This window comes from Delphinus delphis, chromosome 20 (genome assembly GCF_949987515.2).
Source record: "Delphinus delphis chromosome 20, mDelDel1.2, whole genome shotgun sequence".
Classification (NCBI taxonomy): Eukaryota; Metazoa; Chordata; class Mammalia; order Artiodactyla; family Delphinidae; genus Delphinus; species Delphinus delphis.
Window position 1 is genome coordinate 28,948,239 of NC_082702.1, and position 17,304 is coordinate 28,965,542.

Sequence of the window (17,304 nt, forward strand, 5' to 3'; positions counted from 1 at the left end):
GGAGATGAGATCGGAGAGCAGTGGCCCGACTCTACAGGAACTTGCCGTCTACAATGAGTACACTGGCCGTGACTGAGTGAGAGGAGAAGACGTGACAGGGTTTGGAGCACAAGTGCGACAGGATATGACTTACATTTTACAGGGATCCTGCCTTCCATTCATTCCCTTCTCTACTGTCATCCCTGTTGTCCAGTTGTTCAAATCGGACCCTTGCTGTCCTCAGCTTCTCTCCATGGCTTCCCTAAGCCCTAAGTGGTTTCTTCTCTTCCAGTCCCACCGACACTGTGTGAAATCAGGTCCTCATCTGTCATCTTCCACAACCACAGTTTTAAGAGTCTCCTAGTTGGTGTTCCTTATGCCCGCGCCAACACCATCAGAACTGTGTTCCGATAAATACGGCAGACTTGTCACTCCTTGCTTTGTAAATTTTGTTGGGTCTCTCTTGCCTCTGAGGTCAAGTTCAAACTCCTCTGCCTACCCTACAAGGCCATTGACTGTATGGCCCCAAACAGCCTCCCTGGTCTAGTCTCCACCCCATTGCCTGACATAGCGTCCAGCCTCAAACTCCTGTCGTACAGAGTTTCTCACTACACCTTGGCTTTGCTGTGCCTGTCATCCTTTCATGCCCTTGTACCTGTTGTCCCCTGGGTCTAGAGTACCCACATCCCCTTTTCTGTCTGGTGAGTATCTACTCATCCTTAAAGACTTTGTTTAAATACAGTCCCTTCTGGGATAATACCAGGAAGTCCCACTTGTGTAACTTTCAGAATATATTAAAAATTGGAACGCTTCTCACCACCTCTGCCGTGTACACCGTGGCCAAAGCTACCACCATCTCTTTCTCAGATGGTTGCCATGCCTAACTTCTTCTCCAGACTGTTTTAACATAGCATCAGTAGTAGTGTCCTTCTTAAAACATATATCAGCTCACTAGACTTGCTCAAAGCCCTTCAGTGGCTTCCCATCTTTGCAGAGTAAAAGCCTAGTCCCTGACAGTCACTTACAAAGCAGGGCAAGATCTGGCTCCTGACTGCTTCTCTTCCCTCATTTCCTGCTTCTCCCCACCTCCTCCTCTTCCCACTCTGGCATTCTTGCTCTTCCTGGAATAAACCAAGCACACTCTTGCCCCAAGGCCTTTGCACTTAATGTTCCCTCAGCCTGGAAGTCTCTTCCCCCCAGCTATCTGCAGGGCTTGAGTGCTCCTTTCTTGCCTTTCTCAGCTCAGATGGCACCTCATCAGAGGCCTTCTCTGCCCATCCTGTGTAAAATAGCGACAATCACCCCGGCACTCCTATCTTACTTACTTGGGTTTGGTTTTCTCCGTAGCACATATCACAGTCTAAAATACATCAATACACAGTAATACAACAATACACAATCTAAAATATAAAGTAAATATATTTCATTAAACAAATAATACTAAATAAATAAGTAAAATTCTCTCTCCCTCTCTCTCTCTCTCTCTCTATATATATATGTATAGAATGAACTATATATACTATATACTTATACTATATATATAAATATGAGCTCCCGGAGAACATACAGAAGTTTTGCTTTCTCTGTATTTCCAGCACCTTGTGCTTTGCAAATAATATTTGCTCGATAAATATGTATTCAATAAATGAGAATTGTCCAGACTCCCTTCCTAATAATTTATTTCCTGCTCCCATACTAGTATATTCATACTTCTGTTGTGAGAAGTCTTAAATCTCTAACTCCTTGTCCCTATTTCTGTTTCTCCTGTTAAACTATGAGATGCTCTGTAACAGGACCTAACTTGTTTTTATCATTATACTTACGGCACTTATTACAGCGTTTGGTACAAGTGGATATTCCATAAATTTTCCATAAACGAAAAATGAACTACTGAATGAATGAGTGAACACACATTTTGTGTCACTTTGTAGCACATGACACATGATCACGAGACTCCTTGTGAGAGCTGTAGCAAGGCCTGGGCAGTGACTTGGGAAGAGTGCCTACTTCTTTTGGGAGACGGCTCAGCATCTTGCAGCTGGGAGCTAGGCCAAATAAGTGTCTAGCCCATTTGTCTTGGGATGGCTGCCAAGTCATAAGCAATTTACAATGAAAATTATATAGAAAATATGATGACTGATATAGTGCGAATTTCTATAGAGTGCAAAATATAAAGTATGTTAACCAGCAAAATCTGTTAACAGCCAGATTAGAAATATACTCCCATGAAATCAGAGTATCCTAGCACTTACATGAAGTGCATTTCCTGGGTCACTTGAAGATTTTAAATTTTATTTCACTCTCTGAAAGGTTGAGTTCCATTGGGCTTCATTTAGGTGAGCCTCCTGTAAACTGGTATCTTATTCATTTAATGCCACGTCTGGCTTCTCCATATGATGAAATTGTTTCAGAACCATCCCTTGATATGAGAGGAGGAGGTAGAATTTTTATATAATGGTTTAAACTAGGTAGAAAATAAAGCTTATTCTCCAGAGAAGCTAACATTCTGTATCTTTTAGCCATTGATAAAAGCTTGGCATGTTGGCAATTTATATCTAAAATACCATTCCAATATACAAAACAGAAATAGACTCACAGACACAGAAAACAAACTTATGGTTACCAAAGTGGGAAGTGGGTGGGGGAGGGATAAATTAGGAGCTTGGGATTAACAGATACACACCACTATATATAAAACAGATAAACAGCAAGGACCTACTGTATAGCACAGGGAACTGTATTCAATATCTTGTAATAACCTATAATGGAAAATAATCTGAAAAAGAATATATACATATATATGTATAACTGAATTCACTTTGCTGTTTACCTGAAACTAACACAACATTGTAAATCAACTCTACTTCAATTAAAAAATATACCTTTCCAAATACTTATTAAACTATATAATCGTCATTTATGTCATAGAATCTTTTGTAGAGCTCAAGAAATATATTATGTGACCAGACAACTACTAATATAATTGCATGACTGTATACTCCCTGGAAAAACTTCAATGGGATTAAACAAAAAAAAATTCTAACGTATTTGAAAATGTGCCAACAGCTGTTCCAAATTATCATGTGATATCTGATGTTCTACCTGTACCTGTCCAAAATGGAAAGTGAACTTATTTGTTTGACAGGATGAACTAATATTATTTAATGTTCATTTCTTTTCCAGTGTTACCTGTTGTTGTCTTTAAAGAAAAAATTAACAAACACCACGTGGCACTTTTTTTTTTTTTTTTTTTTCCGGTACGCGGGCCTCTCGCTGTTGTGGCCTCTCCTGTTGCGGAGCACAGGCTCCGGACGCGCAGGCTCAGCGGCCATGGCTCACAGGCCCAGCCGCTCCGCGGCATGTGGGATCTTCCCGGACCGGGGCGTGAACCCGTGTCCCCTACATCGGCAGGCGGACTCTCAACCACTGCGCCACCAGGGAAGCCCACCACGTGGCACTTTTATGTGCCAGGCACTAATCTAATAACTTTATATACAGTAAAGGGCATTTAGGCTTGAGGATTTTCTCTCTTGCAGTTTTTGGAGGTTATGACAAAATTATCCAGTTATTGTTATTGGTGTTCCCTGTGGTAAAATCAGAATTTCCTAGAGCACTGAGCAACATTCCAAGTCACATTTAGACAGTACCAGACGTTATCTTGAAAATTTTTTAAATTTAGAGCCATCAGAAAGAATCTCTTGGCACATACGAGAGATGTCGTGAAATTAAGAATTTTCTAATGTAACATCTTTTCTGATTTAAAAAGTATTCTACACTTATTTTGGAAAATTTGAAAATTATACCGATGTCTAAAGAAGAAAATTAAAATTACACCCAAGTGCATTACCCAGAGATAACCACCAGAAACTTTTGGCTGTATTTTTTTTTCCAAATCTTCTTTTCTATGAGTATTTACATATATACTTTTGTTTTTCTTTTTATGAAACTATGACTCTATTGTCTAAGTATCTTGTTACTGATTTCTTGTATAGCAGTAGTTTGTTACTTAACGTTTTTCATAAAAACATATAAAAATTCTTCAAAAATGTGTTACGTTAGTATTTCATCACATGAATGTACCATTTTCCTCTCTTTGGGCATTTTGGGTGGTTTTCAGTTTTTAATTATTATAGATAACAGTATGGTGAATATCCTTATAGTCTTGGTACATTTCTCTAATTATTTCCCTATGACAAATTCTTGGAAGTAGAATAACTAGATGAAAAGATATGAACATGTTTAGGTGCTGATAGATCTTGTCCAATTGGCCTTAAGCAAGGTTGTAATAATCTGCCTTCCTAATTGCAGACTATCAGAGTATTTGATTTTGTTCTCAGCAACAATGTGTATTACCATGGAAGGAGAAAGCAGATTTAAATTCAGATAAGACTGTAAATTTGATAATAGGTAGATGACTGAGTTTCAGGGGGTCTTGCAGGGGTGAAGGAGGGACACTTAAGTGAAAATAAATGAATCACTAGCTAAGAATGTGTGCCGATCGTTAGGGCTGTTTGCCGAATGGTTCTCCATCCCTCCCCTGTCACCCAGCTTTTGGGTCCCAAAGTAGGATTACAGTTCAGGGCCCTCTCATATTGGATGAAACACGTGACTATTTCTGTCCAGTGAAAAATGATAGCCGTCACTTCTAGCTTGGAGTGTTTCATTGCCAGTGCCAGGCCCTCCAGCACACTCTTTTTCCGTTTGCATTGTAACCATCTGGCGGCTGCTTGGACCCCTGCGTTACTACTTTAATGGATAGCGACTCTCTGCCAACCCACAAATAATATGTGAAGTGAACAAGAAATATTGTTGGGTGAAGCCACTGAGATTTGAGGGTTGCTACTACAGCCCATTCTGCCTGATCCAGAATGCAAGAAATAGTAGAAAGGATGCAGTAAGTTTGAGGAAGTACAAAGAGGAGAAATGAGTCAGTCAAGTCTGAATGTGGGAAAATGACTTTACTAGGAAAGCGTAGTAGGACTGCTCTGCTTCTCAGAGTGCCTGTGTGAGGTGTGTGATCATAAAGTGACAAAAAGCAGAGTTAGGTGGTACCAATGTCACCTGTCATTGAGACCACCAGGGATCCACTTAGGATTTCTGGTTTCTATACATCTTTCATCCCAGTAGGACAACAGAGACAGAAATGCACTCTCTGTTTACACAACTCATGAAGAGTGCAACGTAATCTAGTAAGCAAGAGACAGAACATTCTGGAGCCATGAGCAGTAACTCTAATTTTGTCGCTAAACTGGCGGTTCTCGGAGCAGGTCCCTGAGGCCTCAGTATACTTGAAGGCACATCTGACTAGCAGCAGTGATTAAAAGGAAATTTCTCCGTACTTTCTTAACAATTCCAGTGTTCTTTAAATAATCCTTAGTATAAAATATTAAAGAAAAGTAAGATAATTCCCAAGAACTTGGTTTTGAAACATACTCCCTCTGGGACTGAGAGAGGAAGAAGCCTGGAAATAATACATACACTCTTGCCGCTGTTGTTCAGTATAGACTGGGCCTGGAGACTAGTGAAGATATAGTTAATACAGGGGAATTATAACTCCAAGGACCTGGGAAATTCACATAACCATATGAATATCACATGTAAATACCTTAACATTAAAAACAATACTCTAAAAATAAAACAATAATAATGACACGGGAAAGTATTCAAAAAAATCTTTTTTTCACTGATAACTCATGTCCCTCTCACCTCTGACCACATCTGCTGCTTTTCCTATCGGCCTCAAGGGCCCAGAAATTCAGTACTTCATCTTCAAGGCAGGCTTTCCCCCCTCAACTCCATACCTAGCAGGTCCTTTGCATCCTCCTGGTCACTTTCTCAAAGAAACCTTCCCTGAATTTCCAGCCTCAAATAGTCATCCCCCTGCTTGAGACACTCAAGGACTTTGCTTCTGTAGTTAATCACTGTCTCTTCTGTACCATCAACCTCTTCTTCTGGTATCATTCCCATGAGTATGCTGACAAACCCTAGAGTACCCTTCCATCTTGCACGTTAAAGATCGTCCCTTGGTCTAGCATTCCCTTGCATCAACAGCTCCATTTTTCTCTTCCCTTTCATAGCAGAACCATGCCAACAGACATATAAATGCCATCTCCACCGCCTCCTCTTTCGTTCCATCATCTGCTGAGTCCCGTCCGACTCTCATCCCCCTCACTCTGCTGAAGTTGCCCTTGTCATTGTCATCAGTGGTTTCTGTGCTGCCCAATCTAGTGGATAATTTCTGTCCCCATCTCACTTGGCTTCTCAGGGGCAGCTGACATCGCTGACTCCTCCATCCTTCTTGAGATGCTCCTCTCCATCGGCTTCTGCGATAATACACTCTCCTGGTTTTCCACCTCAAAGGTTTCCTCTGTTGAGCCTTCCTCCGTGACTCAGAAAATGGCTTTGGGTTCGCTTCTGTGTTTGTGCTGTTCCCCTAGGAGATCTCAGCCATTCCCAGGTCTTAAATATCAACTGTGTGCTGTGCTGACAGCTCCCACCTTGGTTTCCCTAGCCCCACTGTCTCCTCTGGGCTCCAGATGCCTCCTCATCTCTATCTGAAGATTTCATTGTCATCTTCATGGCTACAGCTTCAAAATGGAGCTCCTCATTCCTTCCTGTTCTTCTACCTGTTTTGTTTTGCCCCAGTCTTTCTTATTTTAAAAAATAGTAGGGCTTTCCTGGTGGCGCAGTGGTTAAGAACCCACCTGCCAATGCAGGGGACATGGGTTCGAGCCCTCATCCGGGAAGATCCCACATGCCGTGGACCAACTAAGCCTGTGAGCCACAACTACTGAGCCTGCACTCTAGAGCCCGTGCTCCACAACAAGAGGAGCCACCGCAATGAGAAGCCCTTGCACCACAACAAAGAGTAGCCCCCGCTCATCACAACTAGAGAAAGACCACACACAGCAACAAAGACCCAATGCAACCAAAAATAAAAAATAGTAAATAAAATAAATTAATTTAAAAAATAGTGAATTGTTTGTTCAGTTATTAAGTCCAGAGATCTGGAAGTCATCTGTAATTTCTTTCCCTTCTTCATCCCTCACATCTAATTCATAATATGTCTATTTGCTCTGCCTATAAAATACGTATTTTAACTGTCTGTTTATTTCTGTTTCTATTTCAGACCATCATCACTTTTCTCCTGGATGGTTGTAATAGCAGCTGATAGAATTTTCCACTTTGACATTTGTCTCTTTCCAATCCATGCCCAATATTTTAACTGAGTGATTTTTATAAAATGTAAATCAAATTGCTCTTCGCCCTTTGAAGTCCTCCACTGCACTGAATCTGGAGTCAAATCCAGATTCCTTACTTTGACCTCCCAGGCTCTGTGTGATCCAGCTCTGCCTTCTTCTCCATCCTCATTGCATGTCACTCTGCCTTTGGCTCTTTTGCTCTGGTAAAACTGGTCGTCTTTTTGTCTCTAGAATAGGCTGGTCTCCATCCTCAGTGCCTTTGTATTTTTTGGTCCCTTTTCTTGGAAGGTCTTTCTCTAGTTCATCATGTGGCTGGTGCCTTCTTTTCCTGAAGAGCTCAGCCTAAACGCCAGCTCCAAGTGAGAGTTTCCTACTCTAATGACAGATTTCCCACTGGTTTGTTTCTGTCCCAGTGCTTAACACAACTTGGGATTGCTTTTCTTTATTTACCTGATTTGGTAGAAAGCTCTGTGAGGACAGGAACCTTTTCTCTGTCTAGTGTTTGGTAGGTGCTCTGTAGACATAGTTGAATGAAAAAAAAATATATGGAAGAATAATGGTCTTGCCCTGTTTATCATATGCACGATTATTGAATGAAGATATAGAAGAAAAGTGTGAAAACTGGTAGGCAGCACAATACTAAAAAGGAACCAGTCAGATTACACTTTATAGGGGTAAATGTGAAATCCTGTGCTTTGGTTTTAAAAAAACTCAGTTTCACTGTGTAGAATCAGGGAACTCTGGCTTGATGCCAATTCACATGTTAGAGCCAGAAGTGGTAGCTCAAAAGTTAATGAAGTCCTAAACTGCATCGATAAATCCCTGTATTTCTGTATTAGAGGAGGGCATTATCTTATAGTACCCTCCTCCAGTGACACCAGTAGAATTATTACAACTTTCTAAATTGCAGTGGGATACCTCATTCATTCATTCATTCATCCATCCAGCATTTACCAAGTACATTCTGGGCACTAGTATTATAGCTGGGAGCAAAATTATCACGGCTGTTGTGTTCATAGGACTCAGTGTCTAACTCACAAAGTGAAGTGATTTCTATTTCAGTGGAAGCGTTGAAGCAGAAACCAGTTCGTCATTTACTGAGAGGCCGTGCAATCTTGTGGTTAAGAACTCATGCTCTGGAGCTCGACTCTGGGGCCCTGGGGCTTCAAATTCCAGCTCTCCTATTTCTCAGCTATGTGTGACTTTGGGCAAGTTTTTAGAATGTCTCTCTGCTTCAGTATTCTCATCTCTGAACTGGAGATAATAATAGTACCACCACGTAAAGTTGTAAGAAGTAAGTGAGTTAGTGTGTATAAATCATTTAGAAGAGTACACAGCACTCAGTAAGCACTTAAAAAATAGGTATCAAGCAGTTAATGAATAATGTGTTTTCTGGAGGACCAAAGGCTGGAAGACAGGTTGAGGTTGGGGAGAAGTGGTCATAGTGGGAGCTGGGGAGACCAAAGACCAAATTATTATCATTTTGTTTATAATTGTTTGCAATTGTCCGAGCTTGGACTGAAAACTCTTGCTGGAGAGTTGATGACATTTGTTTTATTTAGTTTTCTATTTTAGGCTAGAGAGGTATGAATCCTGTTTAGAAATAGCCCCCAACAGTCTTTTTTTCTCCTAAAGCTTACAAAGAAACACATACTTTTGGAAATAGTAAAATTATAGCTATCCATAAATGCATATTTTGCTTCACTTTTGTTTTAGTGGCAGCTGAAATATCCTAAACTAGTTCTCCGGGAAGCCGCCAGCGTCCCTGAGGAGCTCCATAAAGAGGTTCAAGAAGCCTTTCTCACGCTGCACAAGCACGGCTGCTTATTTCGGGACCTGGTGAGGATCCAAGGCAAAGATTTGCTCACTCCAGTCTCTCGCATCCTCATTGGTAACCCCGGCTGCACCTACAAGTACCTGAACACCAGGCTCTTTACGGTACCCTGGCCAGTGAAAGGCTCTGATGCAAAGTACCACGAGGCCGAAGTAGCTGCCGCCTGTCAAACCTTCCTCAAGCTCAACGACTACCTGCAGGTAGAGACCATCCAGGCTTTGGAAGAACTCGCTGCTAAGGAGAAAGCCAATATCGATGCCGTGCCAGTGTGTATAGGTCCGGATTTCCCCAGGGTTGGCATGGGGTCATCCTTTGATGGACAAGATGAGATAGACATGAAGAACCGAGCAGCCTACAACGTAACTCTGTTGAATTTCATGGATCCTCCGAAAATGCCATACCTGAAAGAGGAACCGTATTTTGGCATGGGGAAAATGGCCGTGAGCTGGCATCACGATGAAAATCTGGTGGACAGGTCAGCGGTGGCAGTGTACAGTTATAGCTGTGAAGGTACAGTCTGCTCTGTGAAGAAGCAGCCCCGAACGTAACATGACCAGAGTTGCACAGGCTCTGGAGATATATGTGGTCGTGTGTGTGTGTGTTTGTGTACATAGGTGTTGTGTGTCCTTCTAAGGTTTGCCACGCCCATATATCTACAGAATATGCCTCTTTCTCATCCAGCTGTGCTGTCTGGCTCATCGTTATACTGTGCTCAGATAGCATATTTTCATGCGTAAGCACTACTGTCATTGTCTTTTCCAGGCTCAGGAGAGCAGCATCTTGGTTTCACACAGCCAACTGCCTTTCTCTAAAGCCCAGAATAGATCGTACAGGTGCTATAATTAACTTGCTGATAAAGGGCCGGGAAAACAAAAATCTGTCAAATCCTTCCAGATTCCCACAGGTGTACATTTCCAGCCTTGCCAAAATATTTTATTACGGGCGACATCACTGTCTTGAAGGGAGTGATTTGTCAAATGTGGACTTGTTCTTGGCTTCCTACAGTTTTGACTACTGTTCTTACTTGCCGGAAGCAGCTGAGGTGGGTTTTACAAGCCGACAGGCCTCTATTTTCAGGAAACTCTCCAGCGCCCCCTCAGTTCTGCAGTTTTAGGCCTGAGAGGGTTGCTGTGGCCAACTCGTTCTTGCAGTTTCTGAAATCTGGTGCCCTTGGAACAGAGGTCACAGGCTACCTTTTTTATGGTCTGCCCAAATTTTCCTTCTTTGCTTGCTCAGTTTGTGTGTGTTTAAGGTCCCCATTGCTTTTCAGAATAGGGTTATAAAAAAGGTAGGTGAACATGTCAAAGACAGAGTGACTATTGCTGATTTTCTCTGCCTGATCATTTGGCAAAGGAATACAAGACGTAATATTGGCTCTTTTGCCTGTTTAATCTCTTCCTGTTTATTAAAAGGTGATTGGAAAAGCAGAGTTCTGTTGGGTTGGCCAAAAAGTGCGTTTGGGTTTTTCCGTAACATCTTGTGGAAAGACCCGAATGAACTTTTTGGCCAACCCAATAGATCTCCCATCAGGGAATCAACTGGAACTTTTAAGGGTCATTGTTTTCTGAAAGCTAGTTTTTAATTGGATTTTGTTGTTATTTGACTCTTATTTACTAAAACGACTGTTTTGGAAAAGGGATTTTTAAATAAGAAACTCTCCTGACTCTCTCTAAATATCTTACCATTTCCCAGTCTCAAAAATTTCCTCTGGATAGCTAAAATGTTTTCTAACTCTACCTTATGTCTTCAGCCGGAAACAAGGAACTAGTTTAGCAGTTAGAAATTTAACCAGTTTCTCTGGCATCTCAAATAATGATGCTGACCCAAGAAAATTGCTTGAAGGGGATTTGATGCTGTCCTAATGGAAAGAACCGCGATCCTCTGATCTTTAATAAGGCCTTGCCAGGGATTTAAGAACTATCACATCCAAGAACTCTGATGTGAACGAACAATGGAGTTTGTTAGTTTCTTTCTTAAGGAGGCAACTCTCTGAAGCCGAGGTGGTGGTATGTGATAGCTCAAACAGCTACAAAGATGTCTTTGTGCTCCCACAGACTTGCAGCCCTTCTGTTTAATAGTCCTATTGTACTTCCAGAGCGTGGGTGATCAAATAGTTTTTGAAACCTGGAATATCTTGCAGAAAGGAATGAAAATTTTTAATGAATAGTTTCTGTGGTCGGGAGTAGTTAAGATTGATAAAGTGTACAAATATACATAAATACATAAAGCTTTATCTTTGCGGTTATCACCTAGATGAGGGAACTGCAGAATTTGAATCTGTAGGAGCAGGGTAATTCCTTCGTTCTCTTAACCCCCGAGGTTCCCAGAACTCTATCCCATAATAATAGCAGTACTGGAAGCTCTCATTTATTGAGCACCTACTATGTGTCAGGCACTGGTAGCAGCATTTTACATGTATTAACCCATTTTATTTTTACAACAACCCTATGAACGAAGTAGTACTGTTATCCTCATTTTACAGATGAGGAAACTGAGACACAGAAGGATGATGAACTTTTCCATGGTTATACAGCTATGAATTAGTATAACTAGGATTTGAACGCAGAATTTGAATGCAGACATTCTGGTTTCAGAATTTAGCTAAGGCTAAATGGCTTATGAGCAGGTATTTCCTGCCCCTGCAGTATAGTTACCTGTGGGAGTTTGGTTTTTAAAATGTCCACCTCTGGAAAGGTTACGGGAATATTCTACTTTCTCTTGTTTGCAAGTCCTGATGCTCTCCCTTCTCCCCGCCACCTCACTGCCCTCTCCCCACAACATCTGCTGTAGCTTTCTGTACCTCCTCTCAGATGACCGGGATGCATTAGGCTAGGAAAGGGAACCTCTCTAGGTCTCTGGCTGTGTGTGTCATGTTGGGTCAGATGGTTTAAAAAGCATGGGCCTTGAAACGTTTTGCTGGGTGCATTTCTTCCAGGTGACAAGTGCTATGTTTAATTCTCTGGCCTCTTCAGAATCCTGCCAGAGGTATGGTAAGGGTGAGCTCGAAGGGAACGATTTCAGTTAAAATCATGATTGGGGTTGGGAAGGGCCTAAAGGGGGCAAAGAGAATGGAAATTTCAGACAACTGTACTGTTTTCTGCATCCTTGAACATGTTGGTTGAACAGTTGCTAAGGGAGGTTCAGGTAGCTGTGCTAGACAGTATGGAAACACCAAAGGTGAATCAAGTGCCCTTCTTGCCTTGAGAGGATAGGTGAAGTAAGGTGTGCTCTGGTGGTTGTAATTATGAAATGATGAAATGTCAGATCCGGAAGGGACTTTGGAACTCAGCTAGTTCAGCCTCTCATTTTACAGATGAAAGCACTGAGGCAGGGAGAATGGGAGTGATCTGTCCAAGGTCACATGGTTACTTAGTGAAAAGGGAGTGTTACAGCCACAGGAGAGGTTCATGTAAAATGCACTAGGTATCCAGAAACAGATGTGATTACTTCCTGCTGAAGTTAAATTCAGTTGAAGCTTAAGATCTTTCAGGACTTTGCTCTCAATACCTTTTCCCAGTGAAATCTTCACGTAGATTTATAATGAGCCAATCATCCCTCCTTGGTTTATTTCTGCCAGTAGAGGTCGTTGAGAAGTGATTGGTATAGGATACATGTATCATTAATTATATACTAAATTCATTGACTTCCCAAGCAGTGCTAGTTAATGGCTGTCTCCAGTAGGAGGATTGAAATAGTACAGTTTTTAATCAGGAATGGCTTTAGGGAACCATGTGTAAATAGGCAGAGTATTTGATTTTCCTATTCTAGCTTTGCGGGCAATTGCTTGTTCCTCCTAGATATAAAAAAACAAATCTTGCAGGGAAGATATTAACAACCCATGGTTTAATATAGTCCTACACCTTGTTCTTTGATTCGAACCCCTTCAAAAGGATCACTGAAACACTTACTATTGGTTACTATTTTTGTTTGTTTGGAAGGAAATATTTTCTGTGATATGGTCTTCATAGGAAAAAACCCACAATTCTTAAGAATTTTAACTAGTGCCAACTATTGCAGATTTTTGGTATAATTTCCCAGGTTTCCCATGAAGGACAAAGGAGGAAACGGAAGAAGAGGCCCATGACTCCTGTTGAGTATGCAATAGGCTAGAAGGCAGGGAGTTTGCAATAATTTTCTTGGAACTCTAGGATTCCCGTTTATGTCTCTGACTCCGGAAAAGTTGAATCCACTGAAGGATGGAAATTTGTTTCTATAATTCTTAGCTCTATTTCAAAATGAGTAGCTTTATGTTTCTTAGCAGCCTTTGAGACTATGAAAAGCTAGATTGCAACTAGAAGTCTTAGAGCACTCATAATTTAAGAAAATGCTTTTTAATGTTTTTATTAGTTTCCCAGCAGCCCTGTCTATGGTCCCAAAGCTCATTTGATCTTGTTTGTTTCAGTGTGTCATGCCTTATCTTTGTTATTTTTGAAGTCACTTACACTGCTCAGTATAACTTGTTTGATAAGTCACATTTTTTTTTACCCCTGTGCAACTATTGATATTTATTCAATTAACAGTAAGCATCTACTGTTTGCCAAGCACTCTTCTAGATGCTGAGCATGCAGCAATGAACAAAAATCCCTGCCCTCATGGAGCTTATGTTTTAGCAAAGCGAGACAGGAAAGAAACAAATAAGCTTGTATAATAAGGGTGAGGCACAGGCTTACAGTTTTAAATAGGAAAGTCAAGCTTCCTTTAGTTGGGTAACACTGGAGCAAAGACTGGAAGGAGCGAGTGGGTGAATATTGAGGCCCAGAGATGGGTCATGACTTTGGGATGTTTCAGAAGCAACAAGTGTGAATAGAATAGAGGCAGAGAAAAAGAAAAGTAACAGAAGTGAAGACAGACAGGCAAGACCAGGGGCGGGGCGGGGCGGAAGATAGGACCTTCTAATATTGTACAGAAGTCCCCCCCCCTTATCCACGGGGGATGCGTTCCAAGACCCCCAGTGGATGCCTGAAACCGCAGATAGTACTGAACCCTATGTAGACTATGTTTTCTCCTATGCATACATACCCATGATGAAGTTGAATTTATAAATTAGGCATAGTAAGGGATTAACAACAATAACTAATAATAAAATAGAACAGTTATAACTGTAATAAAAATTCTGTGACTGTGGCCTCTGTCGCAAAATTTCGTATTGTACAAATTTAATACCTTGCCTGTCTTAACTAAACATTTATCATGTGCTGTCGCCGTAACTTTTGCAGTTTGCGGTGCAACGGCAAAACTAGTGCAAATTTCTTTTTCCTTCTTCACAATTTCACAGATAGAAGATTTGTTCTTACCATAGATGTTAGCAACCTCAGCGTACAATTCTTTTTCTTTCCATACTAAGTCGAGAACCTTCACCTTTTCACGCAAAGGAAGAACTTTACAGCTTCTCTTTGGCATATTGGAATTGCCAGCATCGCTACTCGTATGCTTTGGGGCCATTGCTAAGTAAAAGAAGGGTTACTGGAATGCAAGCACTTTGATACTGTGACGGTTGATCTGATAACTAGAGGGCTACCAAACAGGCTACACTGGACAAAGGGGTGAGTTACTTTCCAGGCAGGACAGAGCCAGATGGTGCACGATTTCATCATGCCGCTCAGAAGGGCGCGCAACTTAAAAACTTATGAATTGTTTATTTCTGTAACTTTCCATTTAATATTTTCAGACTGCAGTTGACTGCGGGTAACTGAAACCACAGAAAGTGAAACCGCAGATAAGGAGAGGCTACTGTAATACAAATACTGGGCTTATACTTGGAGTGAGATGGAGAACCATTGCAGTTTGGAGCAGAAGGGAGGCAGCAGTGGAAGCAGGGGAGCTGCAAGAGGCCATTGGGTAATCCAGACTAGAGATGGCGGACCAGGTTAGAAGAGGCAGAGGTGATGAGAGATGGTTATATCGAGTCCCATATCTTTTCACCAGAAAAGAGTGGCAGTGTCCAGTGCCCGTGAGAAAAGAAGCCTAGCAGTGACATCTCCTAATTGTCAAGAGAAGGCTAGGCCAATAAGAATGGCTGAACTTTTTTTCCCCTCTCTCCATATCTTTATTGGGGTATAATTTACATACGATGAACTGCACATATTTAAAGTTTACAATTTTAGAAGTGGGATGTGAAGTTAGCGGTGGCTCATCAGAAAAGAGCAGCCCAGGTGTTCCATCTGGTGTTATCCCTTCATCGTAATCCAGTCTCCTCTGTTGGAGTTTTCAGATTCCTGCATCCCCTGTCCGTCTCTTTCCTGATTTGTTTCTTTATTTTGGTGGAGCATATCCTCTAATGGCTTCTTGAGAAAGGGTGCTTAGAAGGTAAATTTTTGAGACCTTGAATGTCTTGAATTATCTTTATTCTACATTAACATGTGTAGATACTTTAGTTATGGAAATCTTGACAGGAAATAATTTTCCTTCAGAATTTTGCGGGCATTGTACCAGTGTCTTTTATCTTCCAGTGTTCATGTTGAGAGCTCTGATTTTTTTGTTTGTCTTTTATGTGACTTTTTTGGTTGGATTTTTTTCCTAATGTTTTATAAGTTTGCAGTGATATTTTTTTCATCCATTTTACTGGCATTTGGTAGGTCCTTTCCATCTGGAAACTCAGGTCCTTCAATGTGGGATATTTTCTTGAATCACTGTGTTAATGGTTTCTTTCTCTCCAGTTTTCTCTTCTCTCTAGAATCCATATGGTTTGGTTCTCGAACCTTCTGGACCGTTTCCTCTAATTTTCTTACTTATTCTCTTATTTTTAATCTTTTTATATTTTTCTGATATACTCTCAGAGGTTTTCTTAACTTTATCTTCCAACTGGCCTATTGAGGTTTTTCGTTTTTAAATTATTGAAATATTACAAACATCATAAACATGTAGTTGGGTGAATTGTCACAGACCGAACATATCTGTGTCACTAGCTCCCAGATCAATAAAGAAAACATTAGTACCCCAGAAATGGTCCCTTCCAGCATATTCTTTTCCCCAACAGTAACCATTGTCTTGACTTCTAAAGCCATGCATTAGTTTTACACATATTTGAATTAGAATTGTAAGCTCTTTGAAGGCATGGCTTGTGTCTTGATCCTGATGTGCGTATAACGCAAAATCAGTAAGTATTTTTTTGCCCAAAATCAGTAGGTATCTTTTGTTCTTGAGTAGTTTGTGCTGTTCAACTACATTGTGGCCACTGTCCCATCACTCTTCTGATTTCTGCAACTATGATCTCTGTTTAGTATTAGGATTCTTTTGATTGCAGATAGCAGACACTTGACCTAAACAAGCTTAATTTAAAAAGATAAGGAATTCTTTTATTTAATACTAAGTCTCACGGGCTTCGAGTGGACCTTATTTTGACAGAGACAGACATCATGTTGAAAGGCTTCAGATTTTTCAGTAAAGAGTTTTCAGTATTTCTCCTGAAATCCTAGAAAACTTATAATTAATTTTATAATTTATGTGTGTCAGGGGACTGTTTGTCCTGATTGCTTGTTTCGAGACATGTTAGAGCAGCTTCTTGTTATAGATTCTGAGCTGATGAGGGTGTTGTGTTTTTTTTTTTCCAACTTCTGGATTCTCCATTTCTTCAGACCATTCATTCCTCAGTGGCTGAGTAACGTGCTCTGCGTTAGCAGCCGGCTTGAGTGCTTGTTCCTCACACCCAATCAAGGAAAGCATTTTTAAATGGTAGAACTCTTTTTTTTTTTTTTTGCGGTACGCGGGCCTCTCACTGTTGTGGCCTCTCCCGTTGCGGATCACAGGCTCCGGACCCGCAGGCTCAGCGGCCATGGCTCACGGGCCCAGCCACTCCACGGCATGTGGGATCTTCCTGGACCGGGGCACGAACCCGTGTCCCCTGCATCGGCAGGCGGACTCTCAACGACTGCGCCACCAGGGAAGCCCCTGCGCCACCAGGGAAGCCCGGTAGAGCTCTTTGAGGAAGGCTTCTTCCTGACCCACCCTTCTTTCTAAGGGATAGAGTCCTTCAGGAGTGTTTCCCAAATGTTCTCTGGCTTAGGCCACTTGCCATTACTTTGGAAACCTATCCAGGAAAATTATCCAACGTCTGCACACAGAAGCATCTACCTTCCCGGGGGATCATTCTGAAAAACAGATCTGACCCTATGAAAAAGTCATTATCAGTGTCTGCCACTGCCCTCAGTGTAAGTCTAGCTTGCTTACCATGATTCACAAAACCCGCCGTGTCCTGGCCTCTCGCTACCTCTCCAGCCTCTTCACTTGCAAATCCATGTCATTCATGTGATACTCTTACAACTCAGAATCAGTTATGTTCCTAAACACCCA

General features: G+C 41.4%; 1 protein-coding gene across 2 annotated transcripts in view; it reads left to right on the top strand.

Moving 5' to 3' along the window:
* The window catches only part of FTO (FTO alpha-ketoglutarate dependent dioxygenase), a 374,156-nt gene that overhangs the window by 103,022 nt on the left and 253,830 nt on the right, over nt 1-17,304 (top strand). For both annotated transcript variants that reach the window (XM_060000764.1, XM_060000765.1), the window contains exon 3: nt 8,898-9,525. In XM_060000764.1, coding sequence (XP_059856747.1) covers nt 8,898-9,525 — 628 coding nt within the window. The remainder of the gene's footprint in view (nt 1-8,897; nt 9,526-17,304) is intronic.